Source organism: Pseudophryne corroboree, chromosome 8 (assembly GCF_028390025.1).
Source record: "Pseudophryne corroboree isolate aPseCor3 chromosome 8, aPseCor3.hap2, whole genome shotgun sequence".
NCBI classification, from domain to species: Eukaryota; Metazoa; Chordata; class Amphibia; order Anura; family Myobatrachidae; genus Pseudophryne; species Pseudophryne corroboree.
The window spans coordinates 67,022,186-67,047,607 of NC_086451.1; the positions used below are offsets into that span (position 1 = coordinate 67,022,186).

The window sequence follows — 25,422 nt, forward strand, 5'->3', positions numbered from 1 at the left end:
GCTATATGTGAGGTATTTTATGCCAAAAAATAGGTTTACATTGCTTCCCAGGGCGCCCCCCCCCAGCGCCCTGCACCCTCAGTGACTGCCGTGTGAAGTGTGCTGAGAGCAATGGCGCACAGCTGCAGTGCTGTGCGCTACCTTAAGAAGACTGAGGAGTCTTCTGCCGCCGATTCTGGACCTTCTTCTCTTTTCAGCATCTGCAAGGGGGCCGGTGGCGAGGCTCCGGTGACCATCCAGGCTGTACCTGTGATCGTCCCTCTGGAGCTAATGTCCAGTAGCCAAAGAAGCCAATCCATCCTGCACGCAGGTGAGTTCACTTCTTCTCCCCTAAGTCCCTCGTTGCAGTGATCCTGTTGCCAGCAGGACTCACTGTAAAATAAAAAACCTAAGCTAAACTTTTCTAAGCAGCTCTTTAGGAGAGCCACCTAGATTGCACCCTTCTCGGACGGGCACAAAAACCTAACTGAGGCTTGGAGGAGGGTCATAGGGGGAGGAGCCAGTACACACCACCTGATCATAAAGCTTTACTTTTTGTGCCCTGTCTCCTGCGGAGCCGCTATTCCCCATGGTCCTTTCAGGAACCCCAGCATCCACTAGGACGATAGAGAAATTTCTTTATATAATACAGAATGCACCGGTTTATATCCCTGTTTCCCAATTCTTGTTGATTTCCCGATATGTTGCCTCCTTTATTTGGGGAGCTAAACGGGCATGTATTGCATATAAAACACTCTGTAGACCCAGAGCAAAGGGTGGCCTGGCATTATCGGATATATACGTCTATATTATTTAGCTGCTCAGTTGGTACAATTAAGTGAGTGGGTTACCGAAGGGGATTACGGGAACCTCCCAGTGGCTCTGTTGGATAAAGCAGGCCTAACATTTTCTCCATTGCAGTTCCTATTAGCAAGCACCCACTTCGCTGACCTATCGTTCCCTCGCGGCTGCAACAGGCTCGCAGAGTATGGTTGACGACTGACAAATTGATTGGAGATTCCACAATAGACCCTTGTTCTCCAGTGTGGAACAACATGTCTTTTCATGAAACTTATGGTACAAGGTGATGATCAGGTTGAGAGTAACAGAGGTGAGAAGGTAGCATAAGATGGTGATTCAGGGTGAGAGCAATAGAGGTGAGATGGTGGCATAAGGTGATGATCATGGTGAGAGTTACAAAAGTGAGAAGCTGGCACAAGGTGATCATTCAAGGTGAGAGGAAGTGAAAAGGTTGTAACACAGATGAGAGTGACAGAGGGAGAAAGAAAGAAATGTAACATGATTTGTACAGTCAGATGGGGGAAGTAAAATTAGGGGAGAGACAAGGTAACAAGGGAGGAAGACAGTGTATGATTATGAGGAGAAAGGGTTGGAGTATCGGGTTCAATTATGCAAGAATAATAAAGTGAAAAGAGTATAATGAATGGAGCGGGTAATGGAGGGAAGTGAGGGAGAGATGAATGAGAACTGTACAGGTTGAAAAATTGCAAGATATAAATACAGCTGTAAATCACTCAATAAAACAGTATGGCCACCATTGCCACACACACACGTGTTCATCCAGTAATTAAAGGCATATTTGGGGTCATTCCGAATTGATTGCTCGCTAGCAGTTTTTAGCAGTCGTGCAAACGCTATGCCGCCTCCCACTGGGAGTGCATTTTAGCTTAGCAGAAGTGCGAACGAAAGGATCGCACAGCGGCTACAAAAAAAAATTGTGCAGTTTCAGAGAAGCTCCAGACCTACTCCTAGCTTGTGATCACTTCAGACTGTTTAGTTCTGGATTTTCACAAACACGCCCTGCGTTCGCCCAGCCACGCCTGCGTTTTTCCTGGCACACCTGCGTTTTTTTCGATCACTCCCTGAAAACGGTCAGTTAACACCCATAAACGCCCCCTTCCAGTCAATCACTCTGCGGCCAGCACTGCGACTGAAAAGCTTTGCTATACCTTGTGTGAAACTACTTCGGCCGTTGTGAAAGTACGTCATGCGTGTGCATTGCGCCGCATACGCATGCGCAGAAGTGCCGTTTTTTTTAATCATCGCTGCACAGCGAACAATTTCAGCTAGCGATCAACTCGGAATGACCCCCATTGTAACATTCACAGACATATGAGTAAATGTTTCCATACCATATCAGAACTAAAAATATATGTGACATAAGGGGGGAATTCAATTGACAGCGGGAAATTTTAAAACCTCCTGCAGCCGTGGGGTTTTCCTATTCAATTAGAAGAGAGAAATGGAAAATCACTGCCTGTTTTTTCTCGCACCACCAGAGCAAGTCTGATTTTTCCTAAATTTGTTAATTTTAGCGCGGGTACCGGAAGTAAGCATATCCGTGGTAATCCAAAATTGGGTGCGAGGTATGTAAGATTTTTTATCTTGCTAAAGCTTGCGCCTAAGTGAATTCACCCCTAAGTAGTCTGTTTAGCTAGCCATTGGCAATGACTGAGGGCCATTAGTGTGACAAGACTGCTGCTGGTAAAACAAATTGCAGGACAATTAGGGAAATACTATTCTAGCCCCACTTCATGGAGATAGGTATTACAAATTATGGTGAAGATCAGGACCGCCCCTTGTATATGTGGGATAGGTGAGTAGGGAAGTGCAGGGTCTGCAAAACCAAGAATTATATTTTGGGATGAGTTTTTAAGTGATCACTAAGAGGTGGAGATTTTGTATATGAGTGTGTTCCTGAGTCAGCAAAATTCTTAGGATGCAAACAAATCATTCTGACACTGATATTCCGGTGACTTTCAGATGTGTCCTTATACACTGTGGCTCAAGTCCTGCCAAATAGCCCCTCTCGGTGCACCAGATCCAATGCGACTCGACACCCAAAGTGACTTTTTCACTCAAAATGTGAATCATATGGCCCGATTCAGACCAGATCGCTGCTGTGCATTTTTGTACAGTGGGTGATTATCAAACTGCTGCGCATGGGTATGCACTGCAATGCGCACCTGCATCATCATACAGCGTCAGGATGGTGCGAGAATTTCGATCGCATGGCTGTTCACAAGGTGATTGACAGGAAGAGGACGTTTGTGGATGGTAACTGGACGTTTTCAGGGTGTGTCTGGAAAAATACAAGAGTTCCCAAGCGTTTTCAGGGCAGGTGTGTGACGTCAGCTCCGGACCCGACCAGACTGATTCCTTCGCACTGGAGGAGTAAGTATTGAGCTATGCACCGACTGCACATACCGCACAGAATGGGAAAAACATTCCATGATGTGTGTGATGAGAACGGTTTTGCAGCTGACCGCTGACTGAGGGGAATTTTCGCACAGCGTACACATGCAATCGCACACTTGCACGCGGCGAATTTTCACTCCCCCTGGGCAGCGACTATCTGATTGCAGGACAGTGTAATTTGCAGCACATTGATCAGGTCTGAATTGGTCCCATAGTTGCATAATTAAAAACAACCAGAAGCTACAAAACTACATTACTAGGAGTAAATTTACTAAGATGGGAGGTCTATTAAAGATGGGATGTTGCCCATAGTAACCAATCACATTCCAGGTATTATCTTCTAGAAGGTGCTAGATAAATGAGAAGTAGAATCTGATTGGTTGCTATGGGCAACAACCCATCTTAATAGAACTCCTGTCTTAGTAAATTTACCCCCTAGTGCATAGGTTCCCAAACGCGGTCCTCAAGGCACCCCAACGGTCCAGGTTTTAAATGTATCCATGCTTGGCCACAGGTGACTTAATTAGCACCCTAGTCAATTTGATTTAACCACCTGTGCTGAGCCATGGATATACACAAAACCTGGACTGTTGGGGTGCCTTGAGGACCACGTTTGGGAACCTCTGCCCTAGTGTACAGTGACCCCTGCAGCTTGCGGAATTTGTACATCTGGGTGTGAATGAGTCTGAATCTGTGTAAAAAGGCCTTTTCTTTCCGCTATGTTTTATTATGCTACATCTGCTTCTTTGTAGATGACGATGTGTTATACCAGGGCTGGCCAAACCGGTCCTCGAGATCTACCAACAGTTCATGTTTTCCAGGCCTCCTGGAGCCTGTAGACCTGTCAGTTAGGAATGAATGCAGCACATCTTCATTAGTAATGACTACACCTGTGCACCAACTAGGTGGTCTGGAAAATGTGAACTGTTGGTAGATCTTGAGGACTGGTTTGGCCAGCTCTGTGTTATACCAATACCTGTGCGATTAAAGGTGCAGTATGGTGTCTCGGATACACTGTGAGTGGCTTTTTGTGTGATGCGTCTAAGATGCAAAATGAAAAGAAAAATACGGCATGAACCTCCACTCGCCATCGCCGGGCGTCTCACGCCGTATGGCTTACAGATGTTCAGTGCATGAGGACACATCTGTGGGAGCTGGCACAAAATTCCACGCAAGTTCATTTTGAAAACAGAGATTTAATATTTTTACACTGCACGTGCTGCATATCAGAGTTGTACGGTACCCAGCCGCCTCTCCACTTGCGGCTGAAGAGACGTATCTGGGTTGTAGCAGGGCGCCTGCACATGGGCTAAGTTTAGTTAGTGCACATTAAGGGCTATGCCACGTTGTGTGATCGCTTGCACTAAGGATAGGTGTGATGCAAATGTGCTCAGGTAATAATGGCGGCTATGAACTAAGCATCTGTATCGGGCGGTGCAGTCGTACATATGCGTCCAAATTTAAATATGAGCAATTACCTGCAATGCATTAAAATTACAGCCGACTTGCGAGCAACTCTGAATTGGAACCTTAGCGTGTAGGACATATAATGTGGGCCAATAATAAAAGAAAAAAATTATATATGCCTAATTGTTTCATTTTGGTATGCAAATTATGGTTACAATTTGGTTCAATATTACACACTTTTTCTCTAACGTCCTAGTGGATGCTGGGGACTCCGTAAGGACCATGGGGGAATAGACGGGCTCCGCAGGAGACTGGGCACTCTAAAGAAAGATTTAGTACTACCTGGTGTGCACTGGCTCCTCCCTCTATGCCCCTCCTCCAGACCTCAGTTAGAATCTGTGCCCGGCCAGAGCTGGGTGCTTTTAGTGAGCTCTCCTGAGCTTGCTAATAAGAAAGTATTTTATTAGGTTTTTTTATTTTCAGAGAGCTTCTGCTGGCAACAGACTCACTGCTACGTGGGACTGAGGGGAGAGAAGCAAACCTACTAACTGCGGCTAGGTTGCGCTTCTTAGGCTACTGGACACCATTAGCTCCAGAGGGATCAAACACAGGATCTTAACCTTGGTCGTCCGTTCCCGGAGCCGCGCCGCCGTCCCCCTCGCAGAGCCAGAAGTCAGAAGCCGTCAGAAGCAAGAAGACATCGAAATCGGCGGCAGAAGACTCCTGTCTTCACATGAGGTAGCGCACAGCACAGCACTGCAGCTGTGCGCCATAGCGCCCACACTACCCACACACTCCGGCCACTGTAGGGTGCAGGGCGCAGGGGGGGGGCGCCCTGGGCAGCAATTAGGATACCTCTTGGAAAAAAGACACATATATACAGCTGGGCACTGTATATATGTACGAGCCCCCGCCATTTTATGACACAGACCCGGGACAGAAGCCCGCCGCTAAGGGGGCGGGTCCTTCTTCCTCAGCACTAACCAGCGCCATTTTCTCTTCACAGCTCCGCTGAGAGGAAGCTCCCCAGGCTCTCCCCTGCAGTATCAAGGTAGAAAAAGGGTAAAAAGAGAGGGGGGGCACATAAATTTAGGCGCAAATTATCATAAACAGCAGCTACTGGGTAAACACTAAGTTACTGTGTAATCCCTGGGTTATATAGCGCTGGGGTGTGTGCTGGCATACTCTCTCTCTGTCTCCCCAAAAGGCCTTGTGGGGTCCTGTCCTCAATTAGAGCATTCCCTGTGTGTGTGCGGTGTGTCGGTACGTTTGTGTCGACATGTTTGACGAGGACGGTTACGTGGAGGCAGAAAAAGTGCAAGTGACTGTGGTGTCGCCGCCGACGGCGCCGACACCTGATTGGATGGATATGTGGAAGGTGTTAAATGATAACGTAAGCTCCTTGCATAAAAGGTTGGATAATCAGTCAGGGTCTCAACCCGTGTCTGATTCTACAGCTCAGAGGCCGTCAGGGTCTCAAAAGCGCCCACTATCCCAGTTGGTTGACACAGATGTCGACACGGATTCTGACTCCAATGACGATGAGGCAAAGTTGCAGCCTAAAATGACAAAAGCCATCCGATACATGATTATAGCAATGAAGGATGTATTGCACATATCGGAGGAAAACCCTGTCCCTGACAAAAGGGTGTATATGTATGGGGAGAAAAAGCAAGAGGTGACTTTTCCCCCTTCACATGAGTTAAATGAATTATGTGAAAAAGCATGGGATTCCCCCGATAAGAAAGTGCTGATTTCCAAAAGGTTACTTATGGCGTACCCTTTCCCGCCAAAGGACAGGATGCGCTGGGAATCCTCCCCTAGGGTAGATAAAGCTCTGACACGCTTATCTAAAAAGGTGGCCCTGCTGTCACAGGATACGGCCGCCCTAAAGGATCCTGCAGATAGGAAGCAGGAAAGTATCCTGAAGTCTGTTTATGCACACTCAGGTACTATACTGAGGCCGGCTATTGCGTCGGCCTGGATGTGTAGTGCTGTAGCAGCATGGACAGATAATCTGTCTGAGGAAATGGATACCTTAGACAAGGATACCATTTTACTGACCCTGGGGCATATAAAAGACGCTGTCCTATATATGAGGGATGCCCAGAGGGACATTTGCCTACTGGGCTCTAGAATAAATGCAATGTCAATTTCTGCCAGAAGGGTCCTGTGGACTCGGCAATGGACAGGTGATGCCGACTCCAAAAAGCACATGGAGGTGTTACCTTACAAGGGTGAGGAATTGTTTGGGGACGGTCTCTCGGACCTAGTTTCCACAGCTACGGCTGGGAAGTCAAACTTTTTGCCATATATTCCCTCACAGCCTAAGAAAGCACCGTATTACCAAATGCAGTCCTTTCGATTACAGAGAAGCAAGAAGGTCAGAGGTGCGTCCTTTCTGGCCAGAGGCAGGGGTAGAGGAAAGAAGCTGCACCATTCAGCTAGTTCCCAGGAACAGAAGTCCTCCCCGGCTTCCACTAAATCCACTGCATGACGCTGGGGCTCCACAGGAGCCAGAAGCGGTGGGGGCGCGTCTCCGAAATTTCAGCCACCAGTGGGTTCGCTCACAGGTGGATCCCTGGGCTATACAGATTGTGTCTCAGGGATACAAGCTGGAATTCGAGGTGATGCCCCCTCACCGTTACATCAAATCGGCCCTGCCAGCTTCCCCTATAGAAAGGGAAGTAGTGTTAGCGGCAATTCACAAGTTATATCTCCAGCAGGTGGTGGTAAAGGTTCCCCTCCTTCAACAAGGAAGAGGATACTATTCCACAATGTTTGTGGTACCGAAACCGGACGGTTCGGTCAGACCCATATTGAATTTAAAATCCCTGAACATTTATCTGAAAAGATTCAAGTTCAAAATGGAATCGCTCAGAGCGGTCATTGCAAGCCTGGAAGAGGGGGATTTTATGGTGTCTCTGGACATCAAGGATGCGTACTTGCATGTCCCCATTTATCCACCTCATCAGGAGTACCTGAGGTTTGTGGTAGAGGACTGTCATTACCAATTCCAGACGTTGCCGTTTGGCCTGTCCACGGCACCGAGAATATTTACCAAGGTGATGGCGGAAATGATGGTGCTCCTTCGGAAGCAAGGGGTTACGATTATCCCATACTTGGACGATCTCCTCATAAAGGCGAGGTCCAGGGAGCGGTTGCTGATCAGCGTAGCACTCTCTCAGGAAGTGTTGCAACAGCACGGCTGGATTCTGAATATTCCAAAGTCGCAGCTGATTCCTACGACGCGTCTGCCCTTCCTGGGCATGATTCTGGACACAAACCAGAAAAAGGTGTTTCTCCCGGAGGAGAACGCTCAGGAGCTCGTGACTCTGGTCAGAGGCCTCCTAAAACCAAAACAGGTATCGGTGCATCACTGCACGCAAGTCCTGGGAAAGATGGTGGCGTCATACGAAGCCATTCCCTTCGGCAGGTTCCATGCGAGGATCTTTCAGTGGGATCTGTTGGACAAGTGGTCCGGATCGCATCTTCAGATGCATCGGCTGATCACCCTGTCCCCCAGGGCCAGGGTGTCTCTTCTGTGGTGGCTACAAAGTGCTCACCTCCTCGAGGGCCGCAGGTTCGGCATACAGGACTGGGTCCTGGTGACCACGGATGCAAGCCTCCGAGGATGGGGGGCAGTCACTCAAGGAAGAAACTTCCAGGGGCTGTGGTCAAGTCAGGAGACTTGTCTGCACATCAATATCCTGGAACTAAGGGCCATACAACGCCCTGAGTCAAGCGGAGCCTCTGCTTCGAAACCAACCAGCGCTGATTCAGTCAGACAACATCACGGCAGTGGCTCATGTAAACCACAAACAAACAAACAGCTTGGCGCTAACAGCTAAAAAGAATGTGTGTGCATACAATATTTAATTAGTTAAAGAACACTCTGTTTCAATCGCAGCTGTTAGATATAGGGAGAGTACTCTACCCTTCAAAGTTACATGAAATACAAACACACCAATAACAGCGCTGATTTAAAACATAAGCGTGCTTTTTTATTTTTTTTTATTTTACACAATTAAAAACAATAATAAAAATCACATTTAGAAAACTAAATCCTAAATACCGGTTGAACCTGCAAAGCATATCATAATTGACACAGTTGGTATGGTGCAATTCTGAACCTTTATGTTGAGGTTTATTCCATGAATTAATTCAAGCAGATCTGATATATAGAAACTCTGTCTAGCGTGGCAGTCTCTTATAAAGCAGCAGTTGATTAGTAATGGTAAAGCTGATCAATTAGTAGCAGCAGGTGAGGCAATAATTGGCAGTTCCCACTGTGACAAGCTTAGCAGTTAGTTGCAGAGAGTATTAAAAGCAATATTAGTAGATTAGTACATGCTGTAATTTTGACTGTCAGGCTTAAATAAAGAGTCCGTATTAGTAGTGAATACAACCTGCTTCAAGGATCCAGAATTGACCCTTTTATGGACCAATAATTGGTGTCTCCCGACTCCTGGTGCTTTTAATAACCGTTTTTTGTGGGTCTTATCCGGAGTATCCCAAATAAAGGTCCAGACATGAGCAGGTGAAAAAGGCTTGAACATCCGGTACCGGACAGCTGGTGAAGACTCTTACGCGTTTCTCCGCCTAACGTTAACTCAGCGGCTTCCTCAGAGAAGTGTATCACCATCCCTCCGTGTTTCCATTTAAATAGCAGAGATTCTCCCGCTTGCAGGGGCGTACTACTCATCATGTGTCCATGCCAAGCCTCATTCTCGGGACGGAGCGCATACGTCAGTGGACTCCAGCGTACTAGTGACCTCCCATAGTCACATGGCTGCGTCTCAGGTCTCAATTAGAGAAACAATGTTACTTTTTTGATGCAGTATTCAGGAACTTAAATACATTCCACTTAACTTCCAAAAAAGAAGTAATCAAACAGTCCGCTTAGTACCCTATAATCCTAACAAAGTTCATTTGCACGGAGTTATAATTCCAATGAGTGAATTATTATATCCAGCTCAATAAAATTATACAAACATATACAATAAAAAATAACTAAAATGCACACACTACATCTACATTTTAATGGACCTACTTGTCCATATATTTAATATTGATAGTTTTTAAAAACTTTCAAGTTAATAATTTTATATACATGCATATATTTCAATTATTTATTATTTATTGTCTATTATTTATTATTTATTATTTGTACCACTCAGATGTTTCAGAGGGGAAAATATAAATTTTCCCACACTTATAAACATTCAGTTTAGATATATCTAAGGAGTATAAGTGCATTTGCACATGGATAGAGGAGATGTTACTCAAGATATCTCTCAACGAGACTTTAAACAAATAAGACACCAATTGTTATCACCTAAAACTAGATAATTGTCTCTAAGAATATCTATATCTCTATAATAGTCAGAATAAAGATATTTTTATGTTTTCTATACGTTGTTATATACAGAGTACTTAGTTGCAGGTTCAACCGGTATTTAGGATTTAGTTTTCTAAATGTGATTTTTATTATTGTTTTTAATTGTGTAAAATAAAAAGCACGCTTATGTTTTAAATCAGCGCTGTTATTGGTGTGTTTGTATGCCCATGTAAACCGCCAGGGCGGCACAAGAAGCAGGGTGGCAATGGCAGAAGCCACCAGGATTCTTCGTTGGGCGGAGAATCACGTACTAGCACTGTCAGCAGTGTTCATTCCGGGAGTGGACAACTAAGAAGCAGACTTCCTCAGCAGGCACGACCTCCACCCGGGAGAGTGGGGACTTCATCAAGAAGTCTTCACGCAGATTGCAAATCGATGGGAACTGCCACAGGTGGACATGATGGCGTCCCGTCTCAACAAAAAGCTAAAAAGATATTGCGCCAGGTCAAGGGACCCTCAGGCGATAGCTGTGGACGCACTAGTAACACCGTGGGTGTTCCAGTTGGTCTATGTGTTTCCTCCTCTTCCTCTCATACCAAAGGTGCTGAGAATTGTAAGAAAAAGAGGAGTGAGAACAATACTCATTGTTCCGGATTGGCCAAGAAGGACTTGGTACCCGGAATTGCAAGAAATGTTCACAGAGGACCCGTGGCCTCTGCCTCTCAGACAGGACCTGTTACAACAAGGGCCCTGTCTGTTCCAAGACTTACCGCGGCTGCGTTTAACGGCATGGCGGTTGAACGCCAGATTCTAGCGGAAAAAGGCATTCCGGATGAAGTGATTCCTACGCTGATAAAGGCTAGGAAGGATGTGACAGCAAAGCATTATCACCGTATATGGCGAAAATATGTTGCTTGGTGTGAGGCCAGGAAGGCCCCTACAGAGGAATTCCAGCTGGGTCGATTCCTGCACTTCCTACAGTCAGGAGTGACTATGGGCCTGAAATTAGGGTCCATAAAGGTCCGGATTTCGGCCCTATCCATTTTCTTCCAAAAAGAACTGGCTTCACTGCCTGAGGTTCAGACGTTTGTTAAGGGAGTGCTGCATATTCAGCCCCCTTTTGTGCCACCAGTGGCACCTTGGGATCTTAACGTGGTGTTGAGTTTCCTGAAATCCCACTGGTGTGAGCCACTTAAGACCGTGGAGCTAAAGTATCTCACGTGGAAAGTGGTCATGCTGTTGGCCTTAGCTTCGGCTAGGCGTGTGTCAGAATTGGCGGCTTTGTCATGTAAAAGCCCCTATCTGGTTTTCCATATGGATAGGGCAGAATTGCGGACTCGTCCGCAATTTCTGCCAAAGGTGGTGTCATCCTTTCATTTGAACCAACCTATTGTGGTGCCTGCGGCTACTGGTGACTTGGAGGATTCCAAGTTGCTTGACGTAGTCCGGGCTTTGAAGATTTATGTGACCAGAACGGCTGGAGTCAGGAAGACTGACTCGCTGTTTGTCCTGTATGCATCCAACAAGCTGGGTGCTCCTGCTTCAAAGCAAACTATTGCTCGCTGGATCTGTGCACGATTCAGCAGGCTCATTCTGCGGCTGGATTGCCGCATCCAAAATCAGTGAAAGCCCATTCCACAAGAAAGGTGGGCTCGTCTTGGGCGGCTGCCCGAGGGGTCTCGGCATTACAGCTTTGCCGAGCTGCTACTTGGTCGGGTTCAAACACATTTGCAAAGTTCTACAAGTTTGATACCCTGGCTGAGGAGGACCTTGAGTTTGCCCATTCGGTGCTGCAGAGTCATCCGCACTCTCCCGCCCGTTTGGGAGCTTTGGTATAATCCCCATGGTCCTTACGGAGTCCCCAGCATCCACTAGGACGTTAGAGAAAATAAGATTTTACTCACCGGTAAATCTATTTCTCGTAGTCCGTAGTGGATGCTGGGCGCCCGTCCCAAGTGCGGACTTTCTGCAATACGTGTATATAGTTATTGCTTACTAAAGGGTTATGTTATGTGGCATCAGTTGAGTGATGCTTGTTTGTTGTTCATACTGTTAACTGGGTAAGTTTATCACGAGTAAAACGGTGTGATTGGTGAGGCTGGTATGAGTCTTACCCTGGATTCCAAAATCCTTTCCTTGTAATGTCAGCTCTTCCGGGCACAGTTTCCTTAACTGAGGTCTGGAGGAGGGGCATAGAGGGAGGAGCCAGTGCACACCAGGTAGTACTAAATCTTTCTTTAGAGTGCCCAGTCTCCTGCGTAGCCCGTCTATTCCCCCATGGTCCTTACGGAGTCCCCAGCATCCACTAGGACGTTAGAGAAAAAGTGTGTAATATTGAACCAAATTGTAACCATAATTTGCATACCAAAATGAAACAATTAGGCATATATAATTTTTTTCTTTTATTATTGGCCCACATTATATGTCCTACACGCTAAGGTTCCAATTCAGAGTTGCTCGCAAGTCGGCTGTAATTTTAATGCATTGCAGGTAATTGCTCATATTTAAATTTGGACGCATATGTACGACTGCACCGCCCGATACAGATGCTTAGTTCATAGCCGCCATTATTACCTGAGCACATTTGCATCACACCTATCCTTAGTGCAAGCGATCACACAACGTGGCATAGCCATTAATGTGCACTAACTAAACTTAGCCCTATCTATTCCCCCATGGTCCTTACGGAGTCCCCAGCATCCACTACGGACTACGAGAAATAGATTTACCGGTGAGTAAAATCTTATTTTTTGTGGGGGGGGCGGTTCACCATCCAGGCATAGAGGGCTAGATAAGTAGTATTTTACTTGAGAAAAGCATGCGGTTTCATATCCCACCCCACTTACAATGATACTGGGGGGCGTGATTCTGAAGTGGCGGTCGCCCGTCTGTGACTTAACCAAATTCCGCTACAAACTCCTTCCCTGATGTACATCAGTGGAAGAACGGAGACGCCCACTGTCGGTGTCCTAACACACAGTAATATCAGTTGGTGTGTCCTTATACATCACCATTGGTTGCATCTTCAAAGCTTGCCCCGGCCCTATGAGAGGTGTGATGTCCCCATCTGACTATGGTCTGGTATGCCTGCGGTCGTGTGTCTGTGCTGCTTACACTGACACGGCTGTGACACGCCCACAACACGCCCACTCAGCAGACCATGTTTGTGTTTATTTCTAGCCAACTCCCAGTCACCGCCCATCACTTCATTTCTGATAGGCCATTGGTTTGGTGGCATGGTTCCATGGACTGGAGCGTATCCTGGAATTTATTATTTAGGAATACTGGCTGCTACGATTCAACTTTTTGCTTTTACATATTGACTACCTGTTTATATAGATTTGATTATATGCCTGTTGGTGTGTGCCTGTCGTAGGAATTACTGTATCCTTGACTGGCAGAGCATGCTGGAACTTGTAGGTAAACCTACAATTGTGTTGTCCTTCATGTTGTCAGTTATGAAATGCAAAATGTTGCAGCACCAAATCCTCTTTAGTAGTGCCCTGCGCCTTGATGACTGATGTGGCAGAGGGGCAGCCAATGAGAGGAGTTGAGTCACATGTGGGTAAAATGTCATCTTGAAACTGAAATGAGATAAAGTGGTGGAGAGGCCTCATTTTATTTGCATTCCTGGCTGAATGGGGAACATTGTGTACGCGGTACACAGCCATCTTCATCCTGCAAGGAGACTTGGCTTATGCACTAGCTTTCTGGTCTCAGCCTATATATTTAATGGGATGTAACTGTACAAGGGGCACCTCGCTCAGGCTTTACACATACAGGGGCTGATTCCAAATTGGGAGTAAATAAAAAAAGAAACCTTATCTGGAACGCACTATGGGGCACTGTAAGGGGGTGCAGAGACATTTATTGCTTCTGAATGCAGGGTAAATACTGGCTGCTTTTGCATGCAGCCCACAAATACTGGACAGTCTTACTGTTACACTGCAGTTCAGATTTGGGCTTGGACAGATCCCTATCAAATATAAATCTCACTGCACATGTTGCTTTACCAGGGTGCAGTTAATTCCTCTTTCTGTCTCAGAATCAGCCCCACAATGTGCCACTGGGTCTTGGTGTCTCCTCACTCTCATGATTCATTGAGGCTATAAATCAGGCTATACAGATAGGATGCTTCTGACGTGCTCTGGGCAAGCCATGTGAGCACAATGGTGCAAAACCAAGGCAATATGCACTGTATACTTCATAAATGACTGCCATTGTATAGGTTAACGTTGCCCACCATGGAGATACTCACCAGCTCACATCTGGTTGGAGAAAGAGGTTGGGACACCTTGCTGGCTGTATGTCCCTTGACTGTACCCTTGTTGGTTGTATTCAGGCTGCTGACCGTAGTAGTCGGGTTGGTAACCTCCTTGCTGTGCGTAAGTGTCCTGCTGGCCGTAGCCTTGGCCCTGGCCCTGGCCCTGGCCCTGGCTCTGGCTGTAGGAGTCTGGAGCGGGCTGTTTCTCCTGGGCTGGTGGTGGGTACTTCATGAATGGAGCTGTCCAGCCCGTTTCTTTGAATACAAACCAGAGGTTTCCCAGCCAGATTATGCAGTTGAGAAATCCAAAAGCCTAGAAGAGAGGGAATAGTCATGGTACAATATGAGCGGACATGGCAGAAATCTATCACAGAACAGAACAACTGTTTATGTTATATGTACAGTATGCTTAGGGGGGATTTCATTTCTCTGCGATGTCTGCCGGACATGTCCCCGGCGCACGTTACCATCTGTTACGGCACACATTCCTCACTAGTTTTCCTGTAAATCCCTATGAGGTGCGAGGGGAAAATTAGTGAAGATACTGGAACTGTCATCAGACAAAGGGGTTAATTCAGATCTGATCGCTGATGTGCGTTATCGCACAGCGGGCGATCAGGTCCTAACTGCGCATACGTATGCACCTCAATGCGCACACGCGTCGGACAACAACAACGGGCCTCGCCGGTCAGGGACGGGCGTTCGCAAGGTGATTGACAGGAGGAGGCCGTTTGTGGGTGGAAACTGAGCGTTTACAGGGAGTGTCCGGTAAAACGCAGGCGTGTCCAAGCGTTTTAAGGGAGGGTGTGCGATGTCAGCTCCGGCCCCGATCAGCCTGTTCTCATCGCACTGTAGGAGTAAGTTCTGGGCTGCGCACACACTGCACACACTGGATTTTCTCTGCTCGGCGTACACGTGATCGCACACTTGCACGGCAAATTTACAGCCCCCCTGGAGGCGGCGACTATCTGAGCGCAGGACAGCAAAATTAGCAGCCCAGAGATCAAATCTGAATCACCCCCAATATTAGGTGTATATGTCAGAATGTCCTGCTGCAATCCTCCATGAGTTACACAGTAGGGTTTACGTACAAATTGCATAAGTGTAAAACCTCATCGTCAGTGCTATTCTGTGACGTCTCATCCTGCTTTAGAGCATTTGCACCCAGTTTCCCAGTGCATATGTTTGCAGGCCAAGAGAGTGAGTCTGCTGGGGTGCACAAAACACGACACAATGGGATGATAACAACATTAGTAGATTAGACTTTCATGTGAACTTTTTTCTTTTTCCACCAGTCACATATAGCAGATTAGTGATTGACAGTCAGAGACTGTTTGGGGGGAGGTACTGGGGAGACATGGTGACAGCATCTCAGTTCCCAGGGCCATACTGTGAGATCATAGACTCCCTCAGGAATTCGATGTTCCCCTGCATGTGCATTGTTGACCTAGTTCATGTTTGTACGCAATGGGCGATTATCACGCAATGTAGCAATTATCGGCAGACCGCGCATATGCGGCAATTGCAATGTATATGCACGAGGGTGCCCACTGCGAACTCGCTATTGCAATGACGATTTCATGGAAATGTGACTGACAGGAAGTGGCCGTTTGGAGGCGTTAACGGGGAATTTACAGGGAGTGGCTGGCAAAACGCAGGCGTGTCACAGACGTTTTCGGGGCGTGTATCTTCTGATGGCTGCTCATGTCAATACTGCTGTGTTCAGTCTGCCATGGACCGGTCGCACCGAGGAATTTGTCGTAGAGTGAGTGACAAGAAGACAGCGTTTGGGGGTGGTAATGGGGATCGGTCAGTGTCATGGGCGTTCAGGTGGCGTTTCTGGGCGTGCCTAAATTAGCAGCTGCGATCTTACTTGTTACTAGAGAAGTCCCGAGAGAGCAGCTCAGCCTGCGCGTCTTCAGATTTGTGACGATGGGACCGATGTATCAGCAATTGTACGCCGTTGGATGGAAATTATGCGACTGCAGTGTGCGTCCCTATGCTCAGGTTAGCTTCTGCCCATATAAGCATATAATCGCAATTGTGTACGACAAAAGATAGCAACAGCAATCACAAGAACAACCGCATCCGAATGAGGCCCAGTCTACGAATGTGTGCACAATTGCGGCTGAGCTTGCAATGGCTCCGGCGGGCCTCCCTTCTAATTTCTGGGCGGCAGCTTCACTTGCTAACATTAGCAGCCTCCCAGCCTAGAAAATCACAATCGCCTTTGCATACAAACATGAACTAGACCCAGTGTACGCAGTTAGTAAGATTTAGCGATGGTTCCGGTGGGCGTCTATGTTCCCCTCTGGGCGTCTGCTACACTTGCGTTATTTAGCATGTCTGTAGCCTGGAGAATTGCAGCTGCGTAGCCATTAGCGAACAAATCAGAATCAGGCCCATAAGGCCTTATTCAGAGTCACACTAAAACATGATTTGCTGGGATTTTGGGGGTCATTCTGACCCGTTCACTCGCTGCGTTTTAACACAGCAGAGCGAACAGGTCCCTGCTGCACATGCGCCAGCGCCGTAGTGCGCCGGCGCATGCCAGATGGCCGAAGGCCGTAGCAGGGATGCGATCGCCTCTGCCTGATCGACAGGCAGAGGCGATCGCTGGGCGGGAAGGGGAGCGGTCCGGCCAATGCAGGCGTGGCCGTACCATTGGGGGGCGGGCCGCGGCGGCTGCGTGACGTCTCACGCAGCCGTTGCGGCCAGTGGCAGCGACAATTAACTCCCAGCCAGACGCAGGAGCTGCTCTGGCCGGGAGTTATTCCTCAAATACAAAGGCATCGCCGCTGTGCGATGCTTCTGTATTTGTGCGGGGGGGGGGGGGAAGGGGCACTGACATGCGGGGCGGACTAGCCCTGTGCTGGGCGTCCCCCCTGCATGTCAGGGAAGATGATCGTAGCTGTGCTAAACTTAGCACAGCTATGATCAACTCGGAATGACCACCTTTATTGTCTAAATTGCATTATTATTTTTTTGCATTTAAAAAAATAAAAAAATAAAAACAGAAAAGAGACTCATCCCGGAAAAAGTCACACCATTTCTTTTGCACGACTGCATAAAGCTAAAATAAATCACTGGCAAAAATGTTGCCCATCAGAGTTAAAATCTTTTGCATTATTTAGTGAAGTGGACAGGGAGGCTCAAATCATGGTATAAATAGTACACAGGATAAACCGAGCAGTAGCTCTTGGCAGGATCAGTGCTGCAACCATTATATCAAGTGACAACTTTTCTAGTCCACAGGCTTTCAGGATATTCTGCTTAAGTGGATAAGTGGTCAAGTGCATTACACCAGTGGCAAGGAACCACCGCCAATGTGCTAGCCTAGGAAGAGGGACAATAGCAACCAACCAGCCCTAATTTGTACCAATCACAGGATTTATCTCTATTTCTCAGTAATGGCGGGAAACCATCTGGTTCTCCCCCATCCATGGTAAAAGTATTCAACATCGGTCAAAGACCATTGATGATTTTGAATCATCGATGGTCGATGGCCATCCCTATGCCAGATCACCCAGAGCCTGACCCTCACACTCTTCAGCCCCACTTACTCTCCCCTCTGCAGCGGGGATTTTGGACCATAAAGGAGGGGGTGTAGAGAGAGGGATGCGTGCACAAGTGCTGTGCTGGAAAGCGTGGAGCTAGGAGTTACCTGTGGGAACAGGTAATGGAGGTGTTTAGAGGACCAGTGGTATCTCCGGTCAGCCTCAGGTACCAGGTCACGGAAGCACGGACCTCACCACGTTGGCGAGGCACACTGGCCTAGCGGTTGGGATTTGTAAGAGTTCAGTAGAGAAGTGCAGCAAGATTGATACCTATCTGTGAGTACTGTGCCTGTAACTACTGTAACTACTGTTTGCATCAGTGGGCATGCTACTTTTGCAAATAAGGTTTGGTTATAATAACATACTCTATCCCATAGGTTCTTAAACTCGGACCTCAGGACCCCACACAGTGCATGTTTTCCAGGTAACCCAGCAGGTGCACAGGTAGATTTATTACTCACTGACACATTTTAAAAGGTCCAGAGGTGGAGCTAATGATGTCACTTGTGATTCTGTCAGGAGACCTGCAAAACATGCACTGAGGGGTTTCTGAGGACCGATTTTGACCTACTACTACTACTGTGACCTACTGTATCCTTACCATTGTGATCACCGAACCTAGGGGATCCGGGAAAGCCTAGTGGATCTTGGGGGTCATTCCGAGTTGTTCGCTCGCTATCTGTTTTTAGCAGCCGTGCAAACGCTATGCCGCCACAGAGGCTTCAAAATAATTTGGTGCAGGTTCAGAGTAGCTTCAGACCTACTCAGCGCTTGCGATCACTACAGACTATTCAGTTCCTGTTTTGACGTCACGAACACACCCTGCGTTCGGCCAGCCACGCCTGCGTTTTTCCTGGCACGCCTGCGTTTTTTCGAACACTCCCTGAAAACGGCCAGTTGACACCCAGAAACGCCCACTTCATGTCAATCACTCTGCGGCCACCAGTGCGACTGAAAAGCTTCGCTAGACCTTGTGTGAAACTACATCGGTCATTGTGAAAGTACGTCGCACGTGCGCATTGCGCCACATACACATGCGCAGAAGTGCCGTTTTTTTGCATCATCGTAGCGCAGCGAACATTTTCAGCTAGCGATCAACTCGGAATGACCCCCCTTATGTCTGACACCCAGTATCCTCACATTTACTAATTAATGAAAGATAATAGTTAGATTTTTGTTACTTAATAATAGTGCTCATTTATAGTTTATTAGCAGTATTTTGCGACTGAGAACTAAAGCAGTAACAAAAATAAGATTTTACTCACCGATAAATCTATTTCTCGTAGTCCGTAGTGGATGCTGGGGACTCTGTCAGGACCATGGGGAATAGCGGCTCCGCAGGAGACAGGGCACAAAAAGTAAAAGCTTTTGGACCTAGGTGGTGTGCACTGGCTCCTCCCCCTATGACCCTCCTCCAAGCCTCAGTTAGGATACTGTGCCCGGACGAGCGTACACAATAAGGAAGGATTTTGAATCCCGGGTAAGACTCATACCAGCCACACCAATCACACCGTACAACTTGTGATCTGAACCCAGTTAACAGTATGATAACAGAGGAGCCTCTGAAAAGATGGCTCACTACAACAAAAACCCGATTTTGTTAACAATAACTATGTACAAGTATTGCAGACAATCCGCACTTGGGATGGGCGCCCAGCATCCACTACGGACTACGAGAAATAGATTTATCGGTGAGTAAAATCTTATTTTCTCTAACGTCCTAAGTGGATGCTGGGGACTCCGTCAGGACCATGGGGATTATACCAAAGCTCCCAAATGGGCGGGAGAGTGCGGATGACTCTGCAGCACCGAATGAGAGAACTCCAGGTCCTCCTCAGCCAGAGTATCAAATTTGTAGAATTTAGCAAACGTGTTTGCCCCTGACCAAGTAGCTGCTCGGCAAAGTTGTAAAGCCGAGACCCCTCGGGCAGCCGCCCAAGATGAGCCCACTTTCCTTGTGGAATGGGCTTTTACAGATTTTGGCTGTGGCAGGCCTGCCACAGAATGTGCAAGCTGAATTGTACTACAAATCCAACGCGCAATAGTCTGCTTAGAAGCAGGAGCACCCAGCTTGTTGGGTGCATACAGGATAAACAGCGAGTCAGATTTCCTGACTCCAGCCGTCCTGGAAACATATATTTTCAGGGCCCTGACTACGTCCAGCAACGTGGAGTCCTCCAAGTCCCTAGTAGCCGCAGGCACCACAATAGGTTGGTTTAGGTGAAACGCTGAAACCACCTTAGGAAGAAATTGAGGACGAGTCCTCAATTCCGCCCTATCCGAATGAAATATCAGGTAAGGGCTTTTATAGGATAAAGCCGCCAATTCAGATACTCGCCTGGCAGAAGCCAGGGCCAACAACATTACCACTTTCCATGTGAGATATTTTAATTCCACCGTGGCAAGTGGCTCAAACCAATGTGATTTTAGGAATCCCAAAACTACATTGAGATCCCAAGGTGCCACTGGGGGCACAAAGGGAGGCTGTATATGCAGTACCCCTTTTACAAAAGTCTGAACTTCAGGAAATGAAGCCAATTTTCTCTGAAAGAAAATCGACAAGGCCGAAATTTGAACCTTAATGGACCCTAACTTTAGGCCCATGGACAGTCCTGTTTGCAGGAAATGTAGGAAACGACCTAGTTGAAATTCCTCTGTCGGGGCCTTCTTGGTCTCGCACCACGCAACATATTTTCGCCAAATACGGTGATAATGCTGTGCGGTTACATCCTTCCTAGCTTTAATCAGGGTAGGAATAACTTCATCTGGAATGCCTTTTTCCTTCAGAATCCGGCGTTCAACCACCATGCCGTCAAACGCAGCCGCGGTAAGTCTTGGAACAGACAGGGTCCCTGCTGAAGCAGGTCCCTTCTTAGCGGCAGAGGCCACGGGTCCTCTGTGAGCATCTCTTGAAGTTCCGGGTACCAAGTCCTTCTTGGCCAATCCGGAGCCACTAGTATAGTTCTTACTCCTCTCCGTCTTATAATTCTCAGTACCTTGGGTAAGAGAGGCAGAGGAGGGAACACATACACCGACTGGAACACCCAAGGTGTTACCAGAGCGTCCACAGCTATTGCCTGCGGGTCTCTTGACCTGGCGCAATACCGGTCTAGTTTTTTGTTGAGGCGTGACGCCATCATGTCCACCTTTGGTTTTTCCCAACGGTTCACAATCATGAGGAAGACTTCCGGATGAAGTCCCCACTCTCCCGGGTGTAGGTCGTGTCTGCTGAGGAAGTCTGCTTCCCAGTTGTCCACTCCCGGAATGAACACTGCTGACAGTGCTATCACATGATTTTCCGCCCATTGCAGAATCCTTGCAGCTTCTGTCATTGCCCTCCTGCTTCTTGTGCCGCCCTGCCTGTTTATGTGGGCGACTGCTGTGATGTTGTCCGACTGGATCAACACTGGCTGACCCTGAAGCAGAGGTTTTGCTAGGCTTAGAGCATTGTAAATTGCCCTTAGTTCCAGTATATTTATGTGAAGTGAAGTCTCCAGGCTTGACCACACTCCCTGGAAGTTTCTTCCTTGTGTGACTGCTCCCCAGCCTCTCAGGCTGGCATCCGTGGTCACCAGGATCCAGTCCTGAATGCCGAATCTGCGGCCCTCTAGGAGATGAGCACTTTGCAGCCACCACAGAAGAGATACCCTTGTCCTTGGAGACAGGGTTATTTTCTGATGCATCTGAAGATGCGATCCGGACCATTTGTCCAGCAGATCCCACTGAAAAATTCTTGCGTGGAATCTGCCGAATGGAATCGCTTCGTAAGAAGCCACCATTTTTCCCAGGACCCTTGTGCATTGATGCACTGACACCTTTCCTGGTTTTAGGAGGTTCCTGACTAGCTCGGATAACTCCCTGGCTTTCTCCTCCGGGAGAAACACCTTTTTCTGGACTGTGTCCAGAATCATCCCTAGGAACAGCAGACGTGTCGTCGGAATCAGCTGCGATTTTGGAATATTTAAAATCCACCCGTGCTGTTGTAGTACTTCTTGAGATAGTGCTACTCCGACTTCTAACTGTTCTCTGGACCTTGCCCTTATTAGGAGATCGTCCAAGTAAGGGATAATTAATACGCCTTTTCTTCGAAGAAGAATCATCATTTCGGCCATTACCTTGGTAAAGACCGGGGGTGCCGTGGACAATCCAAACGGCAGCGTCTGAAACTGATAATGACAGTTCTGTATTACGAACCTGAGATACCCTTGGTGAGAAGGGCAAATCGGGACATGGAGATAGGCATCCTTGATGTCCAGAGACACCATATAGTCCCCTTCTTCCAGGTTCGCTATCACTGCTCTGAGTGATTCCATCTTGAATTTGAACCTTTTGATATAAGTGTTCAAAGATTTTAGATTTAAAATCGGTCTCACCGAACCGTCTGGTTTCGGTACCACAAACAGTGTGGAGTAATATCCCTTCCCTTGTTGTAGGAGGGGTACTTTTATTATCACCTGTTGGGAGTACAGCTTGTGAATGGCTCCCAATACCGCCTCCCTGTCGGAGGGAGCTATTGGTAAAGCAGACTTCAGGAACCGGCGAGGGGGAGACGTCTCGAATTCCAATTTGTATCCCTGAGATACTACTTGCAGGATCCAGGGGTTCACTTGCGAGTGAGCCCACTGCGCGCTGAAATTTCTGAGACGACCTCCCACCGTACCTGAGTCTGCTTGTAAGGACCCAGCGTCATGCTGAGGACTTGGCAGAAGCGGAAGAGGGCTTCTGTTCTTGGGAAGAAGCTGTCTGCTGCAGTCTTTTTCCCCTTCCTCTACCCCGGGGCAGATATGACTGTCCTTTTGTCCGCTTGCCTTTATGGGAACGAAAGGACTGATGCTGAAAAGACGGTGTCTTTTTCTGTTGAGAGGTGACTTGAGGTAAAAATGTGGATTTCCCAGCCGTTGCCGTGGTTACCAGGTCTGATAGACCGACCCCAAATAACTCCTCCCCTTTATACGGCAATACCTCCATGTGCCGTTTTGAATCCGCATCACCTGACCACTGTCGCGTCCATAACCCTCTTCTGGCAGAAATGGACAGCGCACTTACTCTTGATGCCAGAGTGCAAATATCTCTCTGTGCATCTCGCATATATAAAAATGCATCTTTTAATTGCTCAATAGTCAATAAAATACTGTCCCTATCCAGGGTATCAATATTCTCAGTCAGGGAGTCCGACCACGCCACCCCAGCACTGCACATCCAGGCTGAGGCGATTGCTGGTCGCAGTATAACACCAGTATGTGTGTATATACTTTTAAGGATATTTTCCAGCCTCCTATCTGCTGGCTCCTTAAGGGCGGCCGTTTCTGGAGACGGTAACGCCACTTGTTTTGATAAGCGTGCGAGCGCCTTATCTACCCTAGGGGGTGTTTCCCAACGAGCCCTAACCTCTGGTGGGAAGGGATATAGTGCCAATAATTTTTTAGAAATTAGCAGTTTTTTGTCGGGGGTAACCCACGCTTCATCACACACTTCATTCAATTCATCTGATTCAGGAAAAAATAAGAATTTACTTACCGATAATTCTATTTCTCGTAGTCCGTAGTGGATGCTGGGGACTCCGTCAGGACCATGGGGAATAGCGGCTCCGCAGGAGACAGGGCACAAAAGTAAAAGCTTTAGGATCAGGTGGTGTGCACTGGCTCCTCCCCCTATGACCCTCCTCCAAGCCTCAGTTAGGATACTGTGCCCGGACGAGCGTACACAATAAGGAAGGATTTTGAATCCCGGGTAAGACTCATACCAGCCACACCAATCACACTGTACAACCTGTGATCTGAACCCAGTTAACAGCATGATAACAGCGGAGCCTCTGAAAAGATGGCTCACAACAATAATAACCCGATTTTTGTAACAATAACTATGTACAAGTATTGCAGACAATCCGCACTTGGGATGGGCGCCCAGCATCCACTACGGACTACGAGAAATAGAATTATCGGTAAGTAAATTCTTATTTTCTCTGACGTCCTAAGTGGATGCTGGGGACTCCGTCAGGACCATGGGGATTATACCAAAGCTCCCAAACGGGCGGGAGAGTGCGGATGACTCTGCAGCACCGAGTGAGAGAACTCCAGGTCCTCCTCAGCCAGGGTGTGCCCCTGACCAAGTAGCAGCTCGGCAAAGTTGTAAAGCCGAGACCCCTCGGGCAGCCGCCCAAGATGAGCCCACCTTCCTTGTGGAATGGGCATTTACATATTTTGGCTGTGGCAGGCCTGCCACAGAATGTGCAAGCTGAATTGTACTACACATCCAACTAGCAATCGTCTGCTTAGAAGCAAGAGCACCCAGTTTGTTGGGTGCATACAGGATAACAGCAAGTCAGTTTTCCTGACTCCAGCCGTCCTGGAAACCTATATTTTCAGGGCCCTGACAACATCTAGCAACTTGGAGTCCTCAAGTCCCTAGTAGCCGCAGGTACCACAATAAGCTGGTTCAGGTGAAACGCTGACACCACCTTAGGGAGAAACTGGGGACGAGTCCGCAGCTCTGCCCTGTCCGAATGGACAATCAGATATGGGCTTTTGTGAGACAAAGCCGCCAATTCTGACACTCGCCTGGCCGAGGCCAGGGCCAACATCATGGTCACTTTCCATGTGAGATATTTCAAATCCACAGATTTGAGCGGTTTAAACCAATGTGATTTGAGGAATCCCAGAACTACGTTGAGATCCCACAGTGCCACTGGAGGCACAAAAAGGGGGTTGTATATGCAGTACTCCCTTGACAAACTTCTGGACTTCAGGAACTGAAGCCAATTCTTTCTGGAAGAAAATCGACAGGGCCGAAATTTGAACCTTAATGGACCCCAATTTGAGGCCCATAGACACTCCTGTTTGCAGGAAATGCAGGAATCGACCGAGTTGAAATTTCTTCGTGGGGCCTTCCTGGCCTCACACCACGCAACATATTTTCGCCACATGTGGTGATAATGTTGTGCGGTCACCTCCTTCCTGGCTTTGACCAGGGTAGGAATGACCTCTTCCGGAATGCCTTTTTCCCTTAGGATCCGGCGTTCAACCGCCATGCCGTCAAACGCAGCCGCGGTAAGTCTTGGAACAGACATGGTACTTGCTGAAGCAAGTCCCTTCTTAGCGGCAGAGGCCATGAGTCCTCTGTGAGCATCTCTTGAAGTTCCGGGTACCAAGTCCTTCTTGGCCAATCCGGAGCCACGAGTATAGTTCTTACTCCTCTACGTCTTATAATTCTCAGTACCTTAGGTATGAGAAGCAGAGGAGGGAACACATACACCGACTGGTACACCCACGGTGTTACCAGAACGTCCACAGCTATTGCCTGAGGGTCTCTTGACCTGGCGCAATACCTGTCCAGTTTTTTGTTCAGGCGGGATGCCATCATGTCCACCTTTGGTCTTTCCCAACGGTTCACAATCATGTGGAAGACTTCCCGATGAAGTCCCCACTCTCCCGGGTGGAGGTCGTGCTGAGGAAGTCTGCTTCCCAGTTGTCCACTCCCGGAATGAACACTGCTGACAGTGCTATCACATGATTTTCCGCCCAGCGAAGAATCCTTGCAGTTTCTGCCATTGCCCTCCTGCTTCTTGTGCCGCCCTGTCTGTTTACGTGGGCGACTGCCGTGATGTTGTCCCACTGGATCAATACCGGCTGACCTTGAAGCAGAGGTCTTGCTAAGCT

The 25,422-nt window shown here is 47.8% G+C and overlaps 1 protein-coding gene across 1 annotated transcript in view; it reads right to left on the minus strand.

The window, feature by feature from the left end:
• The window catches only part of SYP (synaptophysin), a 64,036-nt gene that overhangs the window by 14,168 nt on the left and 24,446 nt on the right, over window positions 1-25,422 (minus strand). The window contains exon 6 of the mRNA XM_063936566.1: window positions 14,205-14,523. Coding sequence (XP_063792636.1) covers window positions 14,209-14,523 — 315 coding nt within the window. The 3' untranslated portion in view covers window positions 14,205-14,208. The remainder of the gene's footprint in view (window positions 1-14,204; window positions 14,524-25,422) is intronic.